The 21,799-nt window shown below is 42.1% G+C and overlaps 1 protein-coding gene across 50 annotated transcripts in view; it reads left to right on the forward strand.

Annotated features, from left to right (window-relative positions):
• Nucleotides 1-18,847, forward strand: part of rims2a (regulating synaptic membrane exocytosis 2a) — a 169,554-nt gene extending 150,707 nt beyond the window's left edge. For 49 of the 50 annotated variants that reach the window (XM_078933806.1, XM_020709925.3, XM_023963912.2 and 46 more), the window contains 5 exons: nucleotides 14,901-15,042; nucleotides 15,140-15,252; nucleotides 15,374-15,475; nucleotides 16,052-16,191; nucleotides 16,294-18,847. In XM_078933806.1, the coding sequence (XP_078789932.1) occupies nucleotides 14,901-15,042; nucleotides 15,140-15,252; nucleotides 15,374-15,475; nucleotides 16,052-16,191; nucleotides 16,294-16,497 (701 nt within the window). In that variant the 3' untranslated portion in view covers nucleotides 16,498-18,847. The remainder of the gene's footprint in view (nucleotides 1-14,900; nucleotides 15,043-15,139; nucleotides 15,253-15,373; nucleotides 15,476-16,051; nucleotides 16,192-16,293) is intronic. The other variant, XM_078933820.1, reaches the window with a different exon arrangement.
• Nucleotides 18,848-21,799: the final 2,952 nt, after the last annotated feature.

The following is a 21,799-nucleotide window of genomic DNA, read 5'->3' on the forward strand; positions in this document are numbered from 1 at the left end:
GAACGTGATTTTTTTCCCTTCCTTTCTTAAGAAAAGCCAAGAGATAAAAAAAAAAAATTCCACAGGTGTTTCAGTCCACTGACCAGTTTGTTTATGAACAAGGCATTAAAGAAGATTGCTTTCAATTAATGTTTTGTCCCTGTAAAAGTAGACCCTTTAAGTCGGCAGGCAGATGGTTTAAAAATGGAGACCATGTTGTAAGAAATATCTCCTCCCTTCCTTTCACAACTGCATGTAACCTCTCATGAGGAAGTGTACTGAACACCTCTCTGTACCAAAGAGTGACAGTGGGAGGGGGGACTCCTTTATCCAATGTATCAAGATACATTTCCGAGCGATTAAAAGCAGTTCCTCCAGAAGCTTATAATGTGCAGTAGGAATCTGTAATTTCCTCGAGGGAAGGCCCAGCAGGAAGACATCTGGATCCTTCTTGATTTTTAATTTCAAGATCTCACTGATCACAGATGAAATATGCATCCAGAATCTAGAAATGTTCCTACATTCCCAACAGTTTCAATGGGTGTTTGCTCGAAAGTTAGTGTTTACTTGGAGGAACATTTTTGCACATTGAAAATTAAAATGACACAATGTTCCTTCAACCTCTTCATGATGTCAGACCTCTGATGATGAATAGTTTTGAAATATGTTCATTTGACAATTTTATGGAGCAAAATAGCTCAACTTTCAGCTTTTAGCTGAAGTGATTTGTCATTGGTGTTGAGTTTGGTGCCTGTAAGCAGAGTAAATGCTGGATGAAGTTATGCACGGTTCCCCTCTGAAGCTGCAGCCAACACACTGCTCTTAAAATGATGCATGAAACAGCACAGCGGCACGTGACCAGCACAGGCAGGAAGGACCAGCAGCCTGCTGCTTCCTTCTTTTTGTGACATGTTTAAGTTTCCCAAACGCACGGACCTGCAGGACATCACATTAAGCATCAGAAAGCAGAATAGAGGATGTTTCACTGATGTGACATAATCTAAATGTCGCTGCAGAATTTGAGACCTAATTTAAGATCTGCATAATAGATCAAAAGAAGGTTGTTTCAATGGTGGTTTAAAGGTAGTTTTCCATCGTCTAATGTACTTGCTACGAGGGATTTTATGCTTTGCATCTTGGGAAGGCCACACTCTGCTCATCACAACAGTATTGTTGCCTTTTTAAAGAAAGAAGTGCAACTATTCCAACTGATTATTTGCATGAAAAAGACATCCCCACCTAGAGCTGCAGCTCACATGATGTTTTCTCTTTTTCAATTCCTGCTGTAAACCCAGTAGATAATCTAAAAATTCCAGTAAATCCTCAGTTTCTGAAACTCCACTATAGACTTATAAAGATAAACAGGCCCTGTGGTCACTTTGTGTTACGCTTTTATATGAAAAGTGCTTTATAAATAAAGTTTGATTGATTGATGTGACCAATTAGTTTTTATGTTGGTATATATTTTTTTGACTTATTGGATGCTGGTATTTCAGTTCAGCAGTCCTCTTCATCTTAGCCTTATGTGTTATAATCAAACTTGTACATTTCCAAGAAAAGACAAACGGGTTAGAGAACCTTGTTGGAACAAACCCAATGAGGTGACTCTAGAGCTGACAGTATGACAATCAAACAGCTAAGCCCCATGGTTATTTTTGCTGTAATTTCCCACTACAGGGCTGCATGGTGGCGCAGTGGTTAGTGCTCTCGCGGTTCAAATCCCGGCTGGATTCTTTCTGTGTGGAGTTTGCATGTTCTCCTCATGCATGCGTGGGTTTTCTCCGGACACTCCAGCATAATCCCACAGTCCAAAAATATGCTTCATGGGTTAATTGCTGTCTCTAAATTGTCCTCTAAGTGTGCATGTGTGAGTATGTGCCCTACGAAAGACTGGTGACCTGTCCGAGGTGTACCCCACTTTTGCCCAATAGTAGCCAGGACAGGCTCCTGCAATAGCAGGTATAGAAAATGGATGGATGGATTTCCCAATAAACTGAAAGTGGACTGACCTATGCGAGTACCAAGCCCCCTAGTGGTCACGTGGTGCAGTGCATGGGCTCCAGGTAGTTTAGTTTTCAAACCAACCAAAGAGGAAGGGAAAGTAACCAATTTACACACCAACTAACAGCATGTTGATTAAAAAAAACATAGAACTTCTCCATCCTGATGTCCAGATAAACGTCAGCAGATATTAGTTTAAAGAAGAAAAACGAAATGGTGTTCCTGCTGACGTGTGAAGGGAGGGAGACATATCTGTTTCTCATAAGTAACTATGTTTACATTGAAGTTACATCATGGTTTTGATTATTTGCAAACTAATATGGTGTTTTAGTGGATTATGGAGTCATGGCACCTGTTATTATCTATTTCTTTGAATACAATTATAAATTTGCCATCATTTCATGATCTGGGTTTGTCCGTGCTTCTTTAATTCTTTTCCTTCAATGCTGTCTTTTGTTGTTGCAATAATTCTCAAGACGTTTTCATTAATCAGCCTAACAGCCCAGAAGAGTCGTTTCTGCAATGACCTGAATACATGTTGATGCACTTATAATAGAGAGCTGCTTCCCTATTCCTGTGGGGTCATATCTGCTTCATCAGAGGGCCTATATCATGCAAAATCAACTTTTTTTTTTTGTTTTTTAGGTGGATTATAATAATTATTACTCACAGAAAACAACCTCAAAGCATTTTTGAATCTGTTCACACATTTTTGCATTTCTTAGTATTCCTCTAAAAATGTGTGCTCTGAGCACCAGCTCCTCCCAATCCACAAAAACAAGCAGGTTCTCATATTCATACGTATGAAAGTGAGGAACAGCCCCTTCCAGGAAGAGTCTGCACCGTAGCTCCACCCCCAGGTGAACACACACACCCACTTTCTCCATGGAGCTAGAGGTGATCGGCAAAAAACGGTTTCTATTATATGAACAATATGTGCATCCGTCTTTGCAAAAGTTCAGATGTTTCATGGGCCAAACAAACAAACGCTGCTGAGGCCGACTCTAGGGTGACGTCATGAAATGGGCGGCGGCCACAAGGAGAGAAAGGCGGTGCCTCAGAGATCGAGCGGCAGTGACACAGGCGGTTGAAGGATCAGAAGGATCCCCGCTCCCCCCCCAGTCAACTGTTGTTGTGTCCTTGGGCAAAACACTCCACTCTCCTTGCCTCCAGTGCAGCTCCACTGATGTGTGAATGTGTATAAATGTCCCGGTGATGGTCAGAGGGGCCGTAGGTGCGAACCGGCAGCCACCAAGTATAAAGGAGGAGTGAAAACCATCTGGAAAACCGTGGATAAATTTAATCCATTATTTTTATTATTATTGTATTTATTTACTTCCTGCCAGGAAAATAACAGGAAAAACGTATATTTCATAAAAAATCAGTGTTTAGTGTGCCAAAGGTAATCATATTTATGGATAGAGTTTACTCTGAAAGACTTAAGAATAGCATGATAGGCCCTTTATAATGAATGTTTTTGTCAAAAAAAAGTTTTTTGTTTTTGGAAGCAAATAACTATACATTTGGAGTCATGTTCTATATTTTGGTTGTTCAGAAGATGCTGAATGCTTGTGTTCTCAATGGTCTCCTGGGTCTGAAGCTGATGCTTAGTCACACATCCTGCTACAATGGTGTCATAGCTCCATATATATTTTCCTCTTGTCTGCACAGAAACTATACTGGACTTCTGCTTTGCAACCTTAGTCTAAAAGAGCGGCTTAATCCACAGAGGGATTTCCCTTCTCTAATTGGGAGGTATTTCGGTGCGGACAGCACACATCGGAAGCTGTCGGTCGAAGAGGAAGTTGAACACATGCTCTGGAAACAAATATTTGTGGCAGAACTGGTCAGTGAGTATGTGAGTGATGTTCCTGCTCACCCCAAAAACCTACGTTTCCTCTTTCAGTGTGAGAAATACTCAGGTCCTTATGACATGTTCATTTAAAAGATGACATGAGGGAAAAAAAAACATCCAAAACAGCCTGGTCTGAATCTCTGTTGTTGTTGTGTTTTTTTTAAAGTCTTGGCTCCATCCACATCCCCTCTGACTCTTTCTTAACTTATTGTACTTTTAGTTTAAATGATGATAGTGCTGCTAAGGGGAAGAGGGTTCACTTCTGCAGTTCATCATGTCATACATCTGGTGTACTTCACCTCAAATTGTTTTTCTTTTTTTTGTCTGGTGGATGCTGGGAAGAGGAGGGTTCTTTATTACTTAACACCATTAGGGTCAAATAATAATAACAAGAGGTTCAAAGCAAAGGCAACTCAAATAACAAATAACAGAAAGATATCTACTGGATCAGGAATCTGTCACTGAGGAGTACTTTGAATTTAAAAGGAGACAGATCAGTTTGGGAGAAAGTGGTTTGTGTGGATTACTGACCTCTTCTGCTAATGCTACGGTCACAAATATAACTGCCACCACACCATGGCAAGCCATCGACAGAATCTTCAAGATCTCATGCCGCTGCCCGTTTTTTAAAAGCTGTTGGCATGGTAAGGAATGTAGGCAGTCCGGCGGCCGTCAGTCAGGTAGAGATTGCGCCAATACGACAACGGCAAACAGCTGGACGGCCACAAGACGGCTAGCCGGATCCCTGGCCGGCAGCAGCTCTGATTGGACGATGTAAATGTCTCTGGACAGCAGCTGTCAGGTGCCACAGGCCGCCAGACGGCCAGTGACCCGGGGCATACAAATAGCGGGCCATTCTGAATCACTGGTCATTCAGAAACTTTGATTCCTCTTCGCTTCCTCTTGTCTTGGAGTCTTGGCTCCATCCACATCCCCTCTGACTCCTTCTTAACTTATTCTACTTTTAGTTTAAATGATGATAGTGCTGCTGAGGGGAAGAGGGGTCACTACTGCAGTTCATCATGTCATACATCATTTATTGCGTCTCTGTCCCTCTTGTGAGGCTGTAAAACTAATGAGTGATGAAGAAGTGAGTAAGACTTGTTTCCTGCTAGGCTGCAGCAGAGCAAGACAAATTGTGAATGGCCTCCACAAAGGAGGAATTTCCAAAATACCTGGAAGGGTTCTCAATGTCCTTTCATGATTCCCGGCTCTAGATCTCAGAATTTTGAAACTGTTTAAAAAATTCTTGTGATGTGTCTGATTTGATTTGATTATTTCAAGAATTAACAATACAAAAAAATAAAAATGATCACACCGATTTATCAAACTCATACAGTGTTGACAAACGATGAAACTAAAGTGTGATTGATTGCGAACAAAATACATTAACAATATAATTACAAGAAAAAACATGTAGAATTATGGGTAAAAGATTTATGATAGTAAAGTTACAATTCAACAAGTTATAAATTGAGAATTCACAAGATTAAAGTCACACATTTATGAAGCAAAATGCTGTTTACTAAGTTAATAAAAACAACAGCAAAAAAAGAACCAAATTGGTGGTTGAGGTCGAGTGCATCGTAAGTGGTTTTCCTGGCATTGGTTCCCTTAATAAGGGAATGCTAAGTCTTTTATACAGTCTTCATTGACTTATTGCAAATACAGGGACATTGAATTTGAAGAAACTGGGCCTCGTCAGAAGAAGACTGTTGACCCCCAAAGGGGATTTCAGATGTGTGCGATTTTTAGGCCACATAACTGCATTATTGCACATGGATTCCTAAGATGAAGGCTTATGGCATCACCATAAATGGCAACATCGATGATTTAGTTGACACGTAATGTGGATGGAGGCTTCACAACCAAATATACTTTAGGAAAAGCATGTCTTTTTCCTTTCAAAATCACAACTTTTTTCTCATAATCCCTTTTATTTTGTAATTTTTAAATCAAATCAAATCAAACTTTATTTATAAAATAGTGCTTCTTATGCATTTTGTGCAACTCGAAGCGCTTTAACATTAAAAACAGAAAACACACAATATTACAGTAAAAACCCAACCCACCCTTCACCCTTCCCACTCCCCTCCGTTAAAACATATGACCCATGGCCCCCACGTACAAAGAATAATGACTATGTAACTTTAAATAAATAAATAAGCACACAAACAAACAAGTAAGGCTTGGCTCTGCTGTGAGGAAACAGTATTTGGGAATCTTTTCATACCAGGAGCCAGCCTGGCCATGGGAGCATCGCCACAGCCCCCACCCAGACTGGGACAACAACGGGGTCCACTTCACAGCCGTGAGGCTGCAAAGTTAGACTCCAGCTGGCCCAGCAAGGGCAAGAACTGCAGCAACAACCACTGACCAAGCCGGCAAGCCCTGGAGGAAAAGATCCCCACAAAAAACACTGGGGCTGAAATGATAAGATACTAAAATTAAAGACATAAGATATATATAAAAACTTAAAATTGAGAATAATATGTGTAAAATGAAAATAAATACATAAAATAGCCTATACTAAAACCAATAGAATAAATTAGCAGTTAAAATCAACTAAAAGCTAAATTAAAAAGGTGGGTCTTGAGCCTCTTCTTAAAAACTTCTACAGTCTCTGCGGCCCTGAGGTTCTCTGGCAGGCCGTTCCACAGACGAGGACCGTAATGGCAGAACGAAGCCTCACCATAAGTTTTGATCCTCACCTTAGGAACAACTAAGAGGCCAGCACCGGAGGACCTCAGGGTCCGCGGGGCTCATACTCATTTAAATAAGAAGGCCCAAGACCATAAAAACATTTATAAACCATTAAAAGAATTTTAAAATCAATCCTGAAACGCACAGGGAGCCAATGCAGCGATTTTAAAACCAGTGTCATGTGTTCCCGCCCTCTGGTCCTCATCAGAACTTGTGCCGCAGAGTTCTGCAATAGTTGTAGATTTGAAAGAGACTTTTTGGGTAAACCAGAGAGCGGGCATTACAATAATCTAAACGACTGAAAATAAAAGCATCGGCACCTCTGTGCTGGCAAGAGAGAGGAACAGGCGGACTCTGGCAATGTTTTTCAGATGATAAAATCCTGTCTTAACCACATTTTTAATGTGTGGGATAAAATCTAGCTCAGAGTCAGAAAGTACGCCCAGGTTTCTCACACATTGAGAAGGTTTAAAATTATGAAGATGTGGTAAAATCATCTCTCTCTTGTTTTCAGAACCGATGATTAAATCTTCAGTTTCGTCCTGGTTGAGCTGAAGAAGTTTTCTGCCATCCATGACTTTATATCTAAAATATGGTTTAAAATGGTGTTAACAGGTTCAATGTCATCAGGAGACATGGCGATGTAAAGCTGTGCATCATCAGCATAGCTGTGAAAGTCAACGCCATGCCATGAGGCAACATATATAAATTAAACGGTATTGGCCCTAAAATCGACCCCTGGGGAACCCCACAACTTTTTTCATGGATTCTTGAAGAACACGTATCCATACTTACATAAAAGTGTCGCCCTGTAAGGTAAGAGTAAAACCACTAAAGAACATTTCCAGAGAGGCCCACTAGACTCCTAAGTCTGTCTAATAAAATCTGGTGATCTACTGTATCAAAAGCAGCACTAAGATCCAGTAGCACCAGAACAGAAAGTTTCTGTGAGTCGTAGTTTATTCTAAGATCATTAACGATTTTTAAAAGAGCCGTCTCTGTACTATGGCTTTTCCTAAAACCAGACTGATATTTTTCTGAAATTGTTTGGGCATTTAAAAACTCATGCAGTTGAGTAGCGACACTTTTTTCTATAATTTTACTTAAAAATGGTAAGTTGGATACAGGTCTATAGTTATCCAGATTTTTTGGATCTAATTGACTCTTCTTCAGAAGGGGCCTCCCCACTGCCGTCTTACAGGCAGAGGGAAGACCCCCGTCTGAAGAGAGCAGTTTACTATATTTAAAAGCTCTGACTCAAAGAATCCATAAAATGTTTAAAAAAGTGAAGTGGGAAAGGGATCTAAAAGGCAGGTTGTAATGTTTACTTGGGATACAACTCGACCAAGCATCTCCGCATCAACCAGGACAAAATTCCCCAGTGTTCCTTCTGGTAAAAACAATGCTGGTGGTCTGTTAAGATCAGTGTATTGCATGTTTTTATGTTTTTCTCTCTCATAATATTACGACCTTTTTGTCATAATTTTACGACTTTATTCTTGTAAGTTTATAAATACATATATTTATTTATTGTGACCCTAAAACTCCGTCACAGTAAAAGACAGTCGACCTTTTGCCTGATTTGGTCACAGAGCTGTTTCCTGCAATAAATCTCTTCAGATTTGAGTTAGGTGGCCCAAGAAACTGAACGTCCAGGCTGCAGAACTGGTCCCCGTCATTGAGGCAGCAGAGAATGTAAACTCAGAGAAGAGTGTGTGTGTCTGACTACTTCAGTCCACTTACTCGTATGTGTGCTTGTGTGTGCACTAAAGTACTCATATGTGTGTTGCATGAATCAGTAAATGTGATTCTCAAGGTTGGAGCCTTTGGTTTGGATGTGTTTACAGTTAAAGAGCCAGAAGCGCTGTCTGATGTTCAGTCTGCCTGGACATCATCCATCAGGAAAACTATCTCACCTTTGAGTCCGGCCGCCTGCCAGGCAGAGCTCTCACGTGACTTCTGGGATATGGGGTTCTGTTGATGTTTACGTAGAATCACTGAGACGTTTTGCATTCCTGTGTTGGAGGTGCTTGTGATTTTCAGTTTTTGTCATAGAGTTGTGAAGAAAGCCAGCTTCAGCTCTTGCCGTAGATGTAGTAAACAGTCTGAGGAGTTCCCGTTGCTAACCACTTACCACATCTTAACATGTCTTATGCATTTCCCAACACAATAAACCCACCAGTTTAAAATGTGTTGACTGAACAGAGATTTTCGGCAAATTCTCTTTCTTTGTTGTGTTTAGCAACACGTGTGAACTTTACAAAGGTGTCTGTAAACACAACTTTAGTAAAGGTTCATTTTCTTTTTGGTGACATGCAGAGAGTTAAAGATGTGCTCTTTTGTAGTGGTTGGATGTGTGAAAATAGGCTCTGTCAAAGGACTGAAAGCTGAAATTACTGCCACGTGCTGCTTTCTTCTATAAAAAAGCGACACGTGCAGGTTGGCATGAGCCGTGACTGTGGCAGAGGAGAGATCTACTGCCTTGGTTATTCTCTTCTGGTTATTCTCTCGTTTATTTTTTACTTCCATCCTCTTTGAAGACATTTATAGGATTAAGAGTGTAAGCGTGCTGTCTTCTGCCAAAGTCGTGTTATCTTCTATTTAAATGTTTTCTGGCCTTTTTTAACCCAAATAAGTGTGGTCTGTGATCTGGTTGTGACAAAGTAGGAACTTAAAGATACAAAAAAAACCTTTATGTAGTGTTCAGATCAACCTAGAGGGGTAGTTTCTATTTTACTTCTTCACTGAAATAGACTAAATCCTTAGAGTCTCCAGTCAGCTGTTTTTTTAATATTAGCTTCACTTTGGAAACAAGTGAAAAAGCCAGACCATGACCTGTTCTAAAATACCGGGAGAAGAGAAATGAGTTATTCGAATCCAAAGGTTTATATCTCATGTTTAGCACCAGTTTATTTCTGTGACAGAGCTCTGTTGTTTCCCTTTTTACCTCAAAGTGAGTCATGTCTGTGAATCAATGCATTGAGAAAGACTAAAATAAATGTTGGTGCCTGTAGCTTTATCTAAATGGAGAACATGTTCTTTTCTTCTGACTTCACATGACCTGAAAAATGCTTCATCCATCAATCAAACAAGAGAATGATTATCTTTAATGCCCCTCCTCTTCATCAAATCAAGGCACATCTTTAGCATTTCTATTAGCACAGAGGCAGGTGGAAGGTAGTGGTTGGTAAGTTCAATCCACTTTATATGAGAACTGGACTGAGTGACCCCCACCCACCCCTTGACGCAGACCAATTCAAACCAGTCGCTGCTCACTAACATGGCAGCATCAGTACCGTGAAGGACAATTGTTATTGAATTTACTTCATTTTTGTTGAAGTCGGAAGTAACGTCTTTTCTTTGGGTGACGTCAGACTCAATCAGTCCAGTCCTCATATACAGTCAATGGTAAGTGCGCATAAACTTTGTCTTTGATGTCCGTTTCTTCTTGGTCATATGGATAAGTCAGTTCGCTGATGCTCTGCATCAGTTTAGGGCGATGGCTGCTGGACGTGTTGCAGTGAAACCAACTCCTTTATTTAAAGAACCACCTGTGATCTGCAACATAGTTGGCAAACAAAGATGTGGTTCTACCATGAAGTATATCAGCAGGCTACTTATTTCTCTAGAAGTTGTTTAGCAGCCAGGAATAATCTTGATCTTTTGATCAGTTCGAAGCGCCTTTTTTTTCTGCTTGAGGTAGAACATTGTTTGTTTTTCTCTGAAAACTTAAGCATCTTTTCTGCTGTCCAAGATCATGCATTTTTTATTGTTCTTCTACATTATCAAACGTGACTTGGGGATGCGTGCGTGCTGGTCTCCACGTGACCCCCTCACGTGCTGCTGACCTGCACAGGTTGAATCCACTCTGTCCCTGGATGACTGCATGGACAGCATTCCGCCTCCTGCAACTGTGAACAGTATGAAGCTGCTCTAAAAGCTGGATGGATGGTTTTGTCTGAACTGACCTAGATGAAATCTGCAAATGGATAGCATGCGGAAAGTGGCTCTTTTGTGAAAATGGGTTGCAGTGTTTCCCGGTGGGAACTTTTGTCTCAGTAACACTGCAGGGAGCTTGCTATATTTAAGCTGGTACAGCGATTGTCCTGTCCTGTGCCTATTCTGCCTGATACATACTCACACAAAGTCACCACACTGGTTGTGTGTTAGGACGGCAAAGTTTTACTAGAATCTTTCAGTGTATATCACGGCAGTTTCTTTTTAGTTTATAACTATAAATTGATTTATGTGATACGTTCACACAAATAGATTTATTAGGATTTGGGAGACCACCCGTGGGGGAGATTTTTCACTTGTGCTTGGCTGTGTTTAGCAGACGTGTCTGCACATTACTAAAAGGGAGAGCTCCCCACAAATTCAGAGAGTGGCCCTGATTGTTTAAACCCGCACGTTGGAAGCTGGCTTTCCTTTAAGACCAGCATGGATGTCATAAATACTGCAGATGAATTATGGATAGTTTGTATGAATCTACATGAGACTATTGAATTCCTTCCAACACGGTCCAGCTGTGATTGCTGTAACAGAGGGGGTAAAAAAAAGGGAAGAGCAGATTCTTCACGTGAACGCCGGGTGTCTGCTGCGTGGCTCCATCCTGAGGAGATGAGGAGCTGGACTGTTGACAGAGCTAATGACACCTTGTTTTCACTGGCCTTTTGTGGACAAGACAGAGACGGGTGGTGGGTCAGAGGATGGGGAGGAAAAAGCATAACAGTAAAGAGAAGTTCAGAACAAACAGAAATGATGACAGTGGGAAAAGAGAAGGCAGGAGATTTTATTAAAAAAAAAAATCTGGAAGGAGCAGAGTGGGGAGGGGGTTCAGTATCTCCGGGTAGAGCTCGTTCACCCGCAGAGCAAGCAGAGGTACGCTGGAGCAGCCCAGCCCTCTGATTGGTGAAGCACAACACAGCCCGCTCCCCTCCCCCCCAGAAGAAAGAGGTGCAGCAGGAGCGTCAGACTCAGACGGCGCAAGGCTCCGACACTGAGGCAGCGTTTTGCAGAAGCTCTGCCTGAGATGCTCTGCCAGAGAGCGACTAGATTATTCAGCTTTTTGCAGCGCAGCAGCATCTTCTGCTGAGACATAATTGAATTGAAGTCATCCATCAGCTGAGGAGACGTGCCGCGAACTGAATTAACTGCATTGAGGTGGACGGCTGCTGGTCACCATGGGCAGACAGGGCAACGACACGGCGCCCGGGATGCGCATCCAATGCTCCCAGAGCAAGATGAGCCTGTCCGCATCGTTTGAAGCGCTGGCTGTCTACTTCCCCTGCATGAACTCCTTTGATGAGGATGATGGAGGTAAGATGACAGGCGGGGAAATGTCACATCAGCTGCTACTGCTGCTGCTTGGAGGGGGGTGAGAGTGAGATGGGGGGGAGCAGAGCTTCAAGTGAGTGATGGCACTAAATAAGGACCTGAGGACCTTTGGGATGATTATTGTATTGATTTTGGAAAAGACTGCTGCAGGATGAAGGATGGGATGAGTTGGTGTTGGTGTTTAGATATTTGGCTCGTTCGATGAAGGCCACAAAGAAAACATTCTGCTTCGTTGATGCACCAAAGACGCTGGATAGGTAATAAGGCTGTTTTCAGGTCAGTTTTAACGCTGTTTCTGTTAATGATTTCAAATCTGTGGATGAAAACCGAGAACTTAGCAAGTAGCATGAATTATTGTTTGGTTTAAAGAGGGTGACTGCTTAGTTAGCTGTGACTGTCAGGTTTTAAAATCTCCTAAACACAGGCGGTGAGTTTGTTTTTACACCAGTCTGTTGTGCTTTTTCTATATTCCTTTAAATGAAAAAGCATCCCTCTACTGTCATTCTGTCACCGTTTGTATAGTTTTACTGTCAAATATGGTTGGTGACTAAAATGAGAGTCAAGAATTTGAAACAACAGAACAAACTTTGATTCATGTGCTTCACCAAAGAGATGATCTTTTCACATGCAGTTGCTTTGAAACAGTGAGTTCCAATGTTCATTGAGACGGTCTGAATGCTGTGGTTGGCGGAGCAGGTCTGCTGCAGACGTCAGCAACGACCTCAGTGGCTGCGTTTGCTTTTGTGATGTTAAAAAGCAGGAAGAGGAGGTGGAGGCCAACATAATAACTGAGATTTTTCAAGGCTGCAATGCTTCATGCTGTCTCCCGCATGCTTGTGTGTAAGAGCACACACTCAGAAGAACAGGGATTATAAATACATTAGGAATGTACAAGTCCAGACCCACATCCGCCTCTAAAATGGGCAAATTAGGTGAAGAAAATGATTTAAGATCCATGGAAACCAACTGTTTGTCAACAGTTTTCACCCTTCAGTGTTTAGTAGGAAAACTGCTATCAAACTGTCATTAGCCTCAGGAAGGAACACAATACTTTGATCATTTTATCTGATCAGTTATCTGATGGCAGCATAATATGGCAACAGTTTTTCATCGCTTGCCCTTATTGCGTGCAATGCTGATATGTTTGTTGAGCTGCAATTTCCGTTTTGAGAAGATTTAGTCGATGTTTTGCTGCTGCAAGAGCGAGACGGTATCCTGAAGGAATCTAGAATAAACCACTGACCTAACCGTGTTTTAGCCCATTATTTTATTAGCCTTGCAGAGAGTGATGAAGCATTGACTTGTTACTGTGTGCAGGTATGTGGATATTTGCCACAGCCCCAAACATGTGACTTTTCACGCACGCTGGGTGTAGATGAACAGCAGTAGGGCTAATGGTGGGAGTCAGCTGTCTTCTTGGATAAGTTGGGAAAGAGACTGTGGAGACCATGGTGTGATGTAAGGTGATGTGGACCCCCGGAGGCGGACAAACCTCACGAATGAAGACTGTTCTGTTCACTGCGTGCGGATCGCATAACGTAGAAACCACAGAACCACAGAAAAGTTGATGTGATCCTCTTTACAATCCTGTCCATTCATTTACTGGTTAAGAAAGGAAATCAGATTCACTGAAGTATCTTTATCCAATCTCTGATCTGTTGTGTTAGCAAGTGAAAATACTGGAAATATCAGGAATCATCCTCATGAGTGCAGATCACTGCAAACACATGATTCACAATAATGACAGAGTATTTCCTTGGGCATATGTGGTTCGTTTAAACATAATTTACATTTACTGTGAGTGCTGTGGACGTGATGAGAGTGCTCTCCTTTGCACCCCTCCTTTGCGTGTGCAGCCTGATTGTTAGAATTGAGTAAATTAGATTGTAGTTTGTGTGGACATCCTACATGCACTTAACGCATCACATGCACACCCAATGCGTGCAGCATTTGCACACTGTTAGTAAGGAGCCAGAACTTGCACCTTACTAATGACTAGAGCGGGGGTTTCAGAATCCAGTCCTCGAGGGCCGGTGTCCTACATGTTTTCAAACTAAACACACCTGAGTCAGGATAAGGCAGGACTTCTGGGAAACCAGCAGGAGGCCTGGAGTTTGACACCCCTGGACTAAAGTGTAGCATCACCTATTAGTGGTGCATGTAACTTATCCTCATGGAATGCATAGTCATTATGAAGTTCCTTAAGGTGGCCACACAAGCCACAAGGGAACTGCAAGACTCATCCTGCACTCCTTAAGATGCAGCCAGACTTCTCTACAATCCTCCAAGGGCCCAGACAACCCAAAAACCTGCAGCACCCATACGGGTCAACTCCTGTACAGGTGCATGTGACTAAGGCTAAACTGTTTAACCTTTGGGGTTGAAATGTTCCAAGCTTGTTTCAAAAAGACAACAGTGAAATAGATTCACCCCATGACCCCAGGGGTTGATCCAGTTATTGGCACTGAACAGCTCCGGTGGGTTCTGCAAGCCAAAACACCGAGCATTATATGGACCATTAGGAAGCTCCGAATATGTGAACAGCTGGGAGTCATTGAAGTGACTTTTTTAGTGTCCAAGTGTGGTGCACAGGCAAAGCCGCCAATCTCTGACTGGAGGATCATAAATTTGGTTCTCACCTTGCTTGACATTAAAGTGTCCTCGGGCAAGACACTGAACCCCACATTGCTCCTGCTGGTTATGGGTTGGTGCCAGTGTAGCAGCTGAGCTGCCATCAGTGTATAAATGTGTGTGTGGGGGTGAATGGGACTGTAACTGTAGGGCACTTTGGGTCTTAAAGCAAGGTAGAAACGCCCTGTAGAAGTGTACACCATTTACCATTTTCTATTTGAGAACCCAGAAATGGTTTTAATGTTCTTTTAAAATGAATATTAGGCCGGTAAATTCTTCTTCCTCTAACTTCTTGCAAATCTTTGTATTAGATACCAGTCCTGATGTCTTGGATTCTTAGCCGTTACTCCTCATGTTTGCTCCTGTCTGACTTTGCTCATTTGACTTCACGCAGAAGCGGGAGGCAAGAAACTGCGCAGCACCATCCAGAGGAGCACAGAGACGGGGCTCGCGGTGGAGATGAGGAGCAGGATGACTCGGCAGGCCAGCCGGGAGTCCACCGATGGAAGCATGAACAGCTACAGCTCAGAGGGAAAGTAAGGAGATTTGGATTTAATGCTGGTGTCCAAGTCTGAATAGATGCCCCTGAGCTGCAAGCTTGACCTTCATAACCAAACACTTTTTCTGCTTCAGCCTCATCTTCCCGGGCGTGAGGCTCTCCTCTGATGCTCAGTTCAGCGACTTCTTGGACGGCCTTGGCCCCGCCCAGCTGGTTGGACGCCAGACACTAGCTACTCCATCTATGGGTAAGAAATGAGCTATTTTGAGATATTTATAAAATGAATGTATGCTTCACAGGGTCTGACTTTACTTTGAAATGTTGGCATGTATATTTAAGGCCTTTTATGTTTGGTTTGGTTTTTTCAGGAGACATCCAGATTGGTATGGTTGACAAGAAAGGAGCCCTGGAGGTGGAGATCATTAGAGCGCGTAGTCTTGTGGGAAAACCAGGTTCCAAGGCACTGCCAGGTATTTCAGCTCAGAGAGCAGACTTCTTAAAGACCCACTGATCATCTTATGATCTGTTCTAAAAGCGTTACCAGTAGTCTTATAAAAATGATAATGCAGTTTTTAGCCAAAATCATATTTTCTGCAGAGCGGCAGGAGTTTGTTAGAAATTTGCATCCGAGTTGTGAGCGGGACCGTTGGTACAGAGCAACCCCACCTCCCCTCCTATTGCTAAAGAGATTTCTGCACTCACTCCTGTTAGCTCACAACCCCAACCTAACATTGCAGCAAAAATGGCGAGTGATGTAGAAGCCGTACATTTTTTATTCAGATTCCAGTACATTAATCTATGTGGATGCATAAGAATGGAGCAGAGCAGGAAGTTGGTGGCTTGCTGGTTGTAGTTTGTGCGTCACAACCCAGAAATAGAATTTTAATCTTAATCTTCCTCATATATATCCTCCATCATCATAAAAATACCAGAAGGACATGTAAAAACACCAAAAACACACTTTTGATTGAAGTGGGTCTTTAATGCTTTTCTTTCCTTTGTGAGGTCCTAAAACACTGAGTAATTCTCTTCTCTGCCCATTTTAGCACCATATGTTAAGGTCTACCTTTTGGAAAATGGGGTCTGCATAGCCAAAAAGAAAACTAAAGTAGCAAGAAAAACTTTGGATCCTCTTTACCAGCAACAACTGCCTTTTGAGGAAAGTCCGGGAGGGAAGGTTTTGCAGGTAAGAAAACAAAAATGGTAAACAAAAAGTAATTCTCCAAAAAGATCAATTTCTCCTTTAATTTTTCATATTTTAATACATTTTCTCTTTTCCTTTCTGTAGGTTATTGTTTGGGGTGACTATGGGCGTATGGACCATAAATCCTTCATGGGAGCAGTTCAGATACTGTTAGACGAGCTGGACCTGTCCAACATGGTGATTGGCTGGTACAAGCTCTTTCCTCCCTCCTCACTGGTGGACCCAACTCTAGCCCCACTGACAAGAAGAGCTTCCCAATCTTCACTAGATAGCTTCTCTCGATCATAGCAGCGTGTGGACTGACAGCATTGTTGTAGCAGCCAGTGTTGCGATCGCAGGTCACGAGCCCCGGTTAAACTGCATGCTTGATGTTGTGTCTTCTGAGCCTGTTTCTCGGGGTGCAAACGTGATCCTGTGTTTTGAGCAAAAACGGCGCGCACATTGTGCACGTGGCAAAATGCGTTGCAAGCGCATGGCGGCAGGGAATGCCAGGCGTTGCTATTTGGAGGAAGCTGTGATGAACTCCTTAGCACGAGGAATACATCAGTTCCAGGTCTTCTTCCAATTCGAAGCCATGGGGGTCCACACTGGGAACCACTAAACGGGTTTCACAAAGGCCCTTTTTAAATGAAAAAAAAAAAAACATGTATGTCCCTTTGATTTTTTTTTTTCATTTACGTTGTTTTCATTTGTGTTGTTAATTTATTTTTCTTTGAATGTCAATCTGTCTGTGTCTAAAGGGGATGGTCTTTTTTTCTAACCTGATGCTTGGTCATGCCACGCCTACAGACCTCGCTGCGTAACCATGGTGTTGGAGCCCACTCCTTTTGGTGGGGCTTTTTCAACACTCCCTAAAAAACACTCCGGCATCTTTCGCCTTGGTGTGTGGATCAACCTGCGCTGATAAATCACATTAATCAGGAACAATACTGAAGGACAACCATCAACCCTCCAAAGATTATTCAGCAACAAGCCAGACCCCATAAAAAATGTACAATCCTTTATTTGTTAATATAATGTATGAAAATAAAATAAGAACTATTTTTTCTTTTTAGTTTTTTTGCATGGGCACAAATTTAGCAAATTGAAAAAAATTATTTTCTTGAGGCTGCATATTGCAAAAAAAAAAGAAAAGATGAAGAAAAAAAACAGATCAGCCACTTTCAAGAATTTATATTATTTTTAAATAAAAGATTTCTCTAGTGCATGGTTTTCAAGGGGAGTGAATGCCACATTGTGTTGAAAAAAACATTCTTTATCCTTCTTTAGATCATCCGTGAGTCTGTGTTTTACAGACATGCAGATAAGAAAACTTTAGAGAATCTTTTGGAATCATTTCAGAAAAATATGTTTCTGTGACAGAAAACAATAAAGAAGATAAATGTAAATTATTTCTTTCATTATAAAAGGCTCCAACCTTAAATCGATGAACATCATGTGTAAATTGTATGTTTCTCTTCTTCTTCCTTGTCCCAGGGCATTTCTTATTGTAGTATTCATTGCTGCCATCGATCGGTCCCTGATATCGTCCAGATTTTAGGACTTTCAGTCACTTTACAGTTCAGGATTGTTTTATTATGTATTTTTTTTTGAATTTGACTTATTTTAACAAGCATGTTGAAAGGTATTTTCTGCAACATGTCTTGGGCACACCTTACAGTAACTTCGCATGTTTTGATAAAGAAGATATTTGGAATTTTTGCAGTTTCTTGTACAGTGCATGTCAACTTGATTACTTTTCCCCTCACATTACACCGAGCAGCAAATTAGTTGTTGGCCTTCCTCAGCCAATTATGGAGGTTTCAAAAAATAAAACAAAAAACATTCCACCCCGTGCCCCTCCCTCCCAAAGTCATATTTTCTTTCAGGTTTTGGGGGAAAAAAGGGAATAATATTTTCTATACCTACAGGATGTTGGCTACACAATTGTAACTGCAAGTTTATTTTATTTCAGTATTGTTGATGAACATGCAAAAACAATTTGTAATGATAACCTAATAATGCAGCAACAAACATGCAAGAGTTGTGTGTTGCTGTTGTTCAATTTTATAGGCAGTCTTGATGACAATGAGCAGAATAAAAGTTCAAATGACGCAGGAGATTGCCACAGAAAACGTTTTTCCTTGTTTTAACGGAAATGAAATTAATTTACTATATTTTTGTTAGTTTTATTTAAAAGCTAAGACCAGTTTATTTTTTATTTCCTATTTTTTGTGATTAAAACAAGCTTCTCATGTTTGAGAAGGATGAATCTTATAATTGCAGTATGTCTGAATGAAACTGAACCGAGGCATTATTCCATTTCCACATGAGAACAATGCATTTCAATATGGATAAAAGGAAACTTTATCATTCAAGAGAACACAGTATATATTTTATTTCCCACTGTACATACCTTTTAGATGTCAGAATTTGAATAAACCAACTACCAGAGGCAGATTTCTAGACTCTTCTGGAACTGGAAAAATGCCTCCTGATGACATAGACATATGTTATTTTTCCCTTTGAATGCCTTTTCATTTTCTCTTTTTGGTGCAATGTGTTAATGCCAAGGCTATGTCTTGGTTAAGTATGGTTGAGTACAGAGATTTATGTAAGTTATTTTTCAAATTAAGAATAAAAATTGATATTACATTGATGCTAAGCTTCCAGTTGTGATTGAATCTGCGGAGACAAAGCAGTGGTGGACACAAAAATAAAGAGGTACAGATTAGCCGCAAAGTGCTGCCTTTTCAGAGGATTTTACTGTGAATTGGACAGATTCCATCAATGACTGGAGTTCAAAGTTTAACCCTTGTGCTATCCAAGTCAATTTAACATTTGGAGTGGGGTCATCTAGACCCCATAGGATAGCACAAGGGTTATATGATCTTATTAGCACAAAGGTATTTTTTAGACAGACCTTGATTCATGACAAGCTATTGAACAATACAGCTAAAAAATAGAGCAACAATGGGAGAAAACAATACCCGCCATGGAAGCAACAGTTAGAGGCCAAAATCAAGGCAGCTCAGAGGGATGTGAGCAAGCTGACAGAGGCTCAAAGAGGTACATTGAGAAAGCAAGTACTTAAGAGATACCGCCAGATGCCCATACTTGAAGCACTGGAAACTGCCAAACAAAGGCTCCTAGCTTTGAGCAGCTGCCTAAAGAGGTACACAAGAGACAATGAAGCCAGACGGATAAACAGGCTGTTTGCAACTCAACCTGCGAAAGTGTACACTCAGTGGCAGGGTCAAAACAGCCGAGCAGACCCACCAAGGCTGGAAACTGAACAGTCCTGGAAAAATATATGGGAGAAAGAGTGAGCAAAGACAAATCGGCACATGGATAAATACATGAGCAACACACAGAAGGGCATCGGTAGACTCCAGAGGAGCCAAACACCAACTCCTGGTTGACAGAACAGTCGCTCAAGACTGCAGGTCACGACACACCAACCTGTGCACAGCCTGGATTGATAACAAGAAGGCCTATGACTCAATGCCACACACGTGGATCACTGAATGCTTGGAGCTGTACAACATCAACAGGACTCTAAGAGCCTTCATAGGAAATCCGATGAAGACGTGGAAAACCACCCTTGAAGCCAATGGGAAGCCACTTGCACAAGTGTCCATCAAATGTGGGATATACCAAGGTGATGCTCTGTCCCCACTGCTGTTCTGCATATGTCTGAACCCCCTCAGCCCAATAATCAACAAGACTGGCTATGGATACCGACTCAGAAATGGGGCCAACATCAGTCACCTCCTCTACATGGATGACATCAAGCTATATGCTAAGAGCAAGCGTGACATTGACTCCCTGATCCACACCACCAGGATCTACAGTACTGACATTGGCATGTCATTCGGGCTCGGGAAATGCAGCCGGATGGTGACAAGGAGAGGCAAGGTAGTCAACACAGGAGGGGTCTCACTCCCAGAAGGAACAATAGCAGACATTGAGGACAGTTACAAGTAACTTGGAATTCCGCAGGCATATAGTAACCTGGAGCAGGCAACAAGGAAAGCTGCAACAGCTAAATACCTCCAACGAGTAAGGCAAGTCCTGAGAAGCCAGCTCAATGGAAAAAAAAAGACCTAAGCAATAAACAGCTACGCACTGCCAGTTATCAGATACCCTGCAGGAATAATAAGATGGCCAAAGGAAGAGATACAGACCACGGATGTTAAGACACGAAAGCTCCCCACCATGGATGGGGGGTTCCATCCCAAATCCAGCACCCTGAGACTGTATGCTAGCCGCAAGGAAGGAGGCAGAGGACTAGTGAGCGTGGAAGCCACTATCCAGGATGAAACATCCAAGATGCATGAACACATCAAGCTCAAGGCCCCAACTGACATTGTGCTCAGTGAAAGTCTCAGGCAATGGAAGTGGCTGATATCAAGAAGTCCTACCAATGGCTAGAAAGGGCTGGCCTACAGGACAGCACTGAAGCGCTCATCCTGGCAGCCCAGGAACAAGCCCTGAGCACCAGAGCGATAGAGGCTCAGATCTACCACACCAGACAAGACCCAAGGTGTAGGCTGTGCAAAGAGGCGCCTGAAACAATCCAGCACATAACTGCAGGATGTAAGATGTTGGCAGGAAAAGCATACATGGAGCGCCACAATCAAGTGGCTGGAATAATATTCAGGAACATGTGTGCAGAATATGAACTGGAAACCCCCAAGGTCAAAATGGGATACACCTCTGAAGGTGGTAGAGAATGAGAGGGCAAAGATCCTGTGGGACTTCCAGATCAGGACTGATAGGATGGTAATGGCGAACCAACCAGACATTGTAGTTGTGGATAAAGAACAGAGGAAAGCCGTTGTAGTGGATGTGGCAGTGCCAAGCGATGGGAACATCAGGAAGAAGGAACATGAGAAACTGGAGAAATATCAGGGACTTGATTTTGCATGTTATAGGCCCTTTAAGTATCTTGAGGTCTGGTTCACGAAGGATGGAAGATCGGAGCATGAGATTGACAGATGGACTGATACGGAATCTATTGTTATCCTGTCACTGTACCGGTTTGTTGTGGTGAAGAGAGAGCTGAGCCAAAAAGCAAAGCTCTAAATTTACTAGTTGATCTTTGTTCCAACACTCACCAATGGTCATGAGCTCTGGGTAAGAGCTCGGAGTACAGCCGCAGGTTCTCCACATTGATGGATTGGACATTGATGGCTCGTACATCGGTCCGGATGTCTCCTAAATGCCTCCCTGGGGAGGTGTTCCAGGCTTGTCCCACTGGGTGGAGGCAAGGTCCTAGGCACTTTAACATTGGGAGTTGGGTCATCTAGACCCACTAGACAGTGCGCTGAACCTTTTTTCTTCAATGATTTGTGATCTTCACTGGTGTCCATGGATTACATGAAATCTTTCCACCTTTATCCACTTTTGTCATGGTAGGAAGAACACGTCAATGCAAGGGTGGGGTCATCTAAGATAGCAAAAGGGGAATTTAAGTGTATCTTATGCCTAAAAAATAATTAAAGTTGCCTTTTATTTGTTGGAAAGTTCATGGTCAGGCTCTGACTGGAAAAGGGTCACGTGATCTTTAAAAAAATAAATAAAAAATGTCTGACTTGGTCTGACCTCA

This window comes from Oryzias latipes, chromosome 16, assembly GCF_053564925.1.
Source record: "Oryzias latipes strain Hd-rR chromosome 16, Olatipes_Hd-rR_3.1".
NCBI lineage: Eukaryota > Metazoa > Chordata > Actinopteri > Beloniformes > Adrianichthyidae > Oryzias > Oryzias latipes.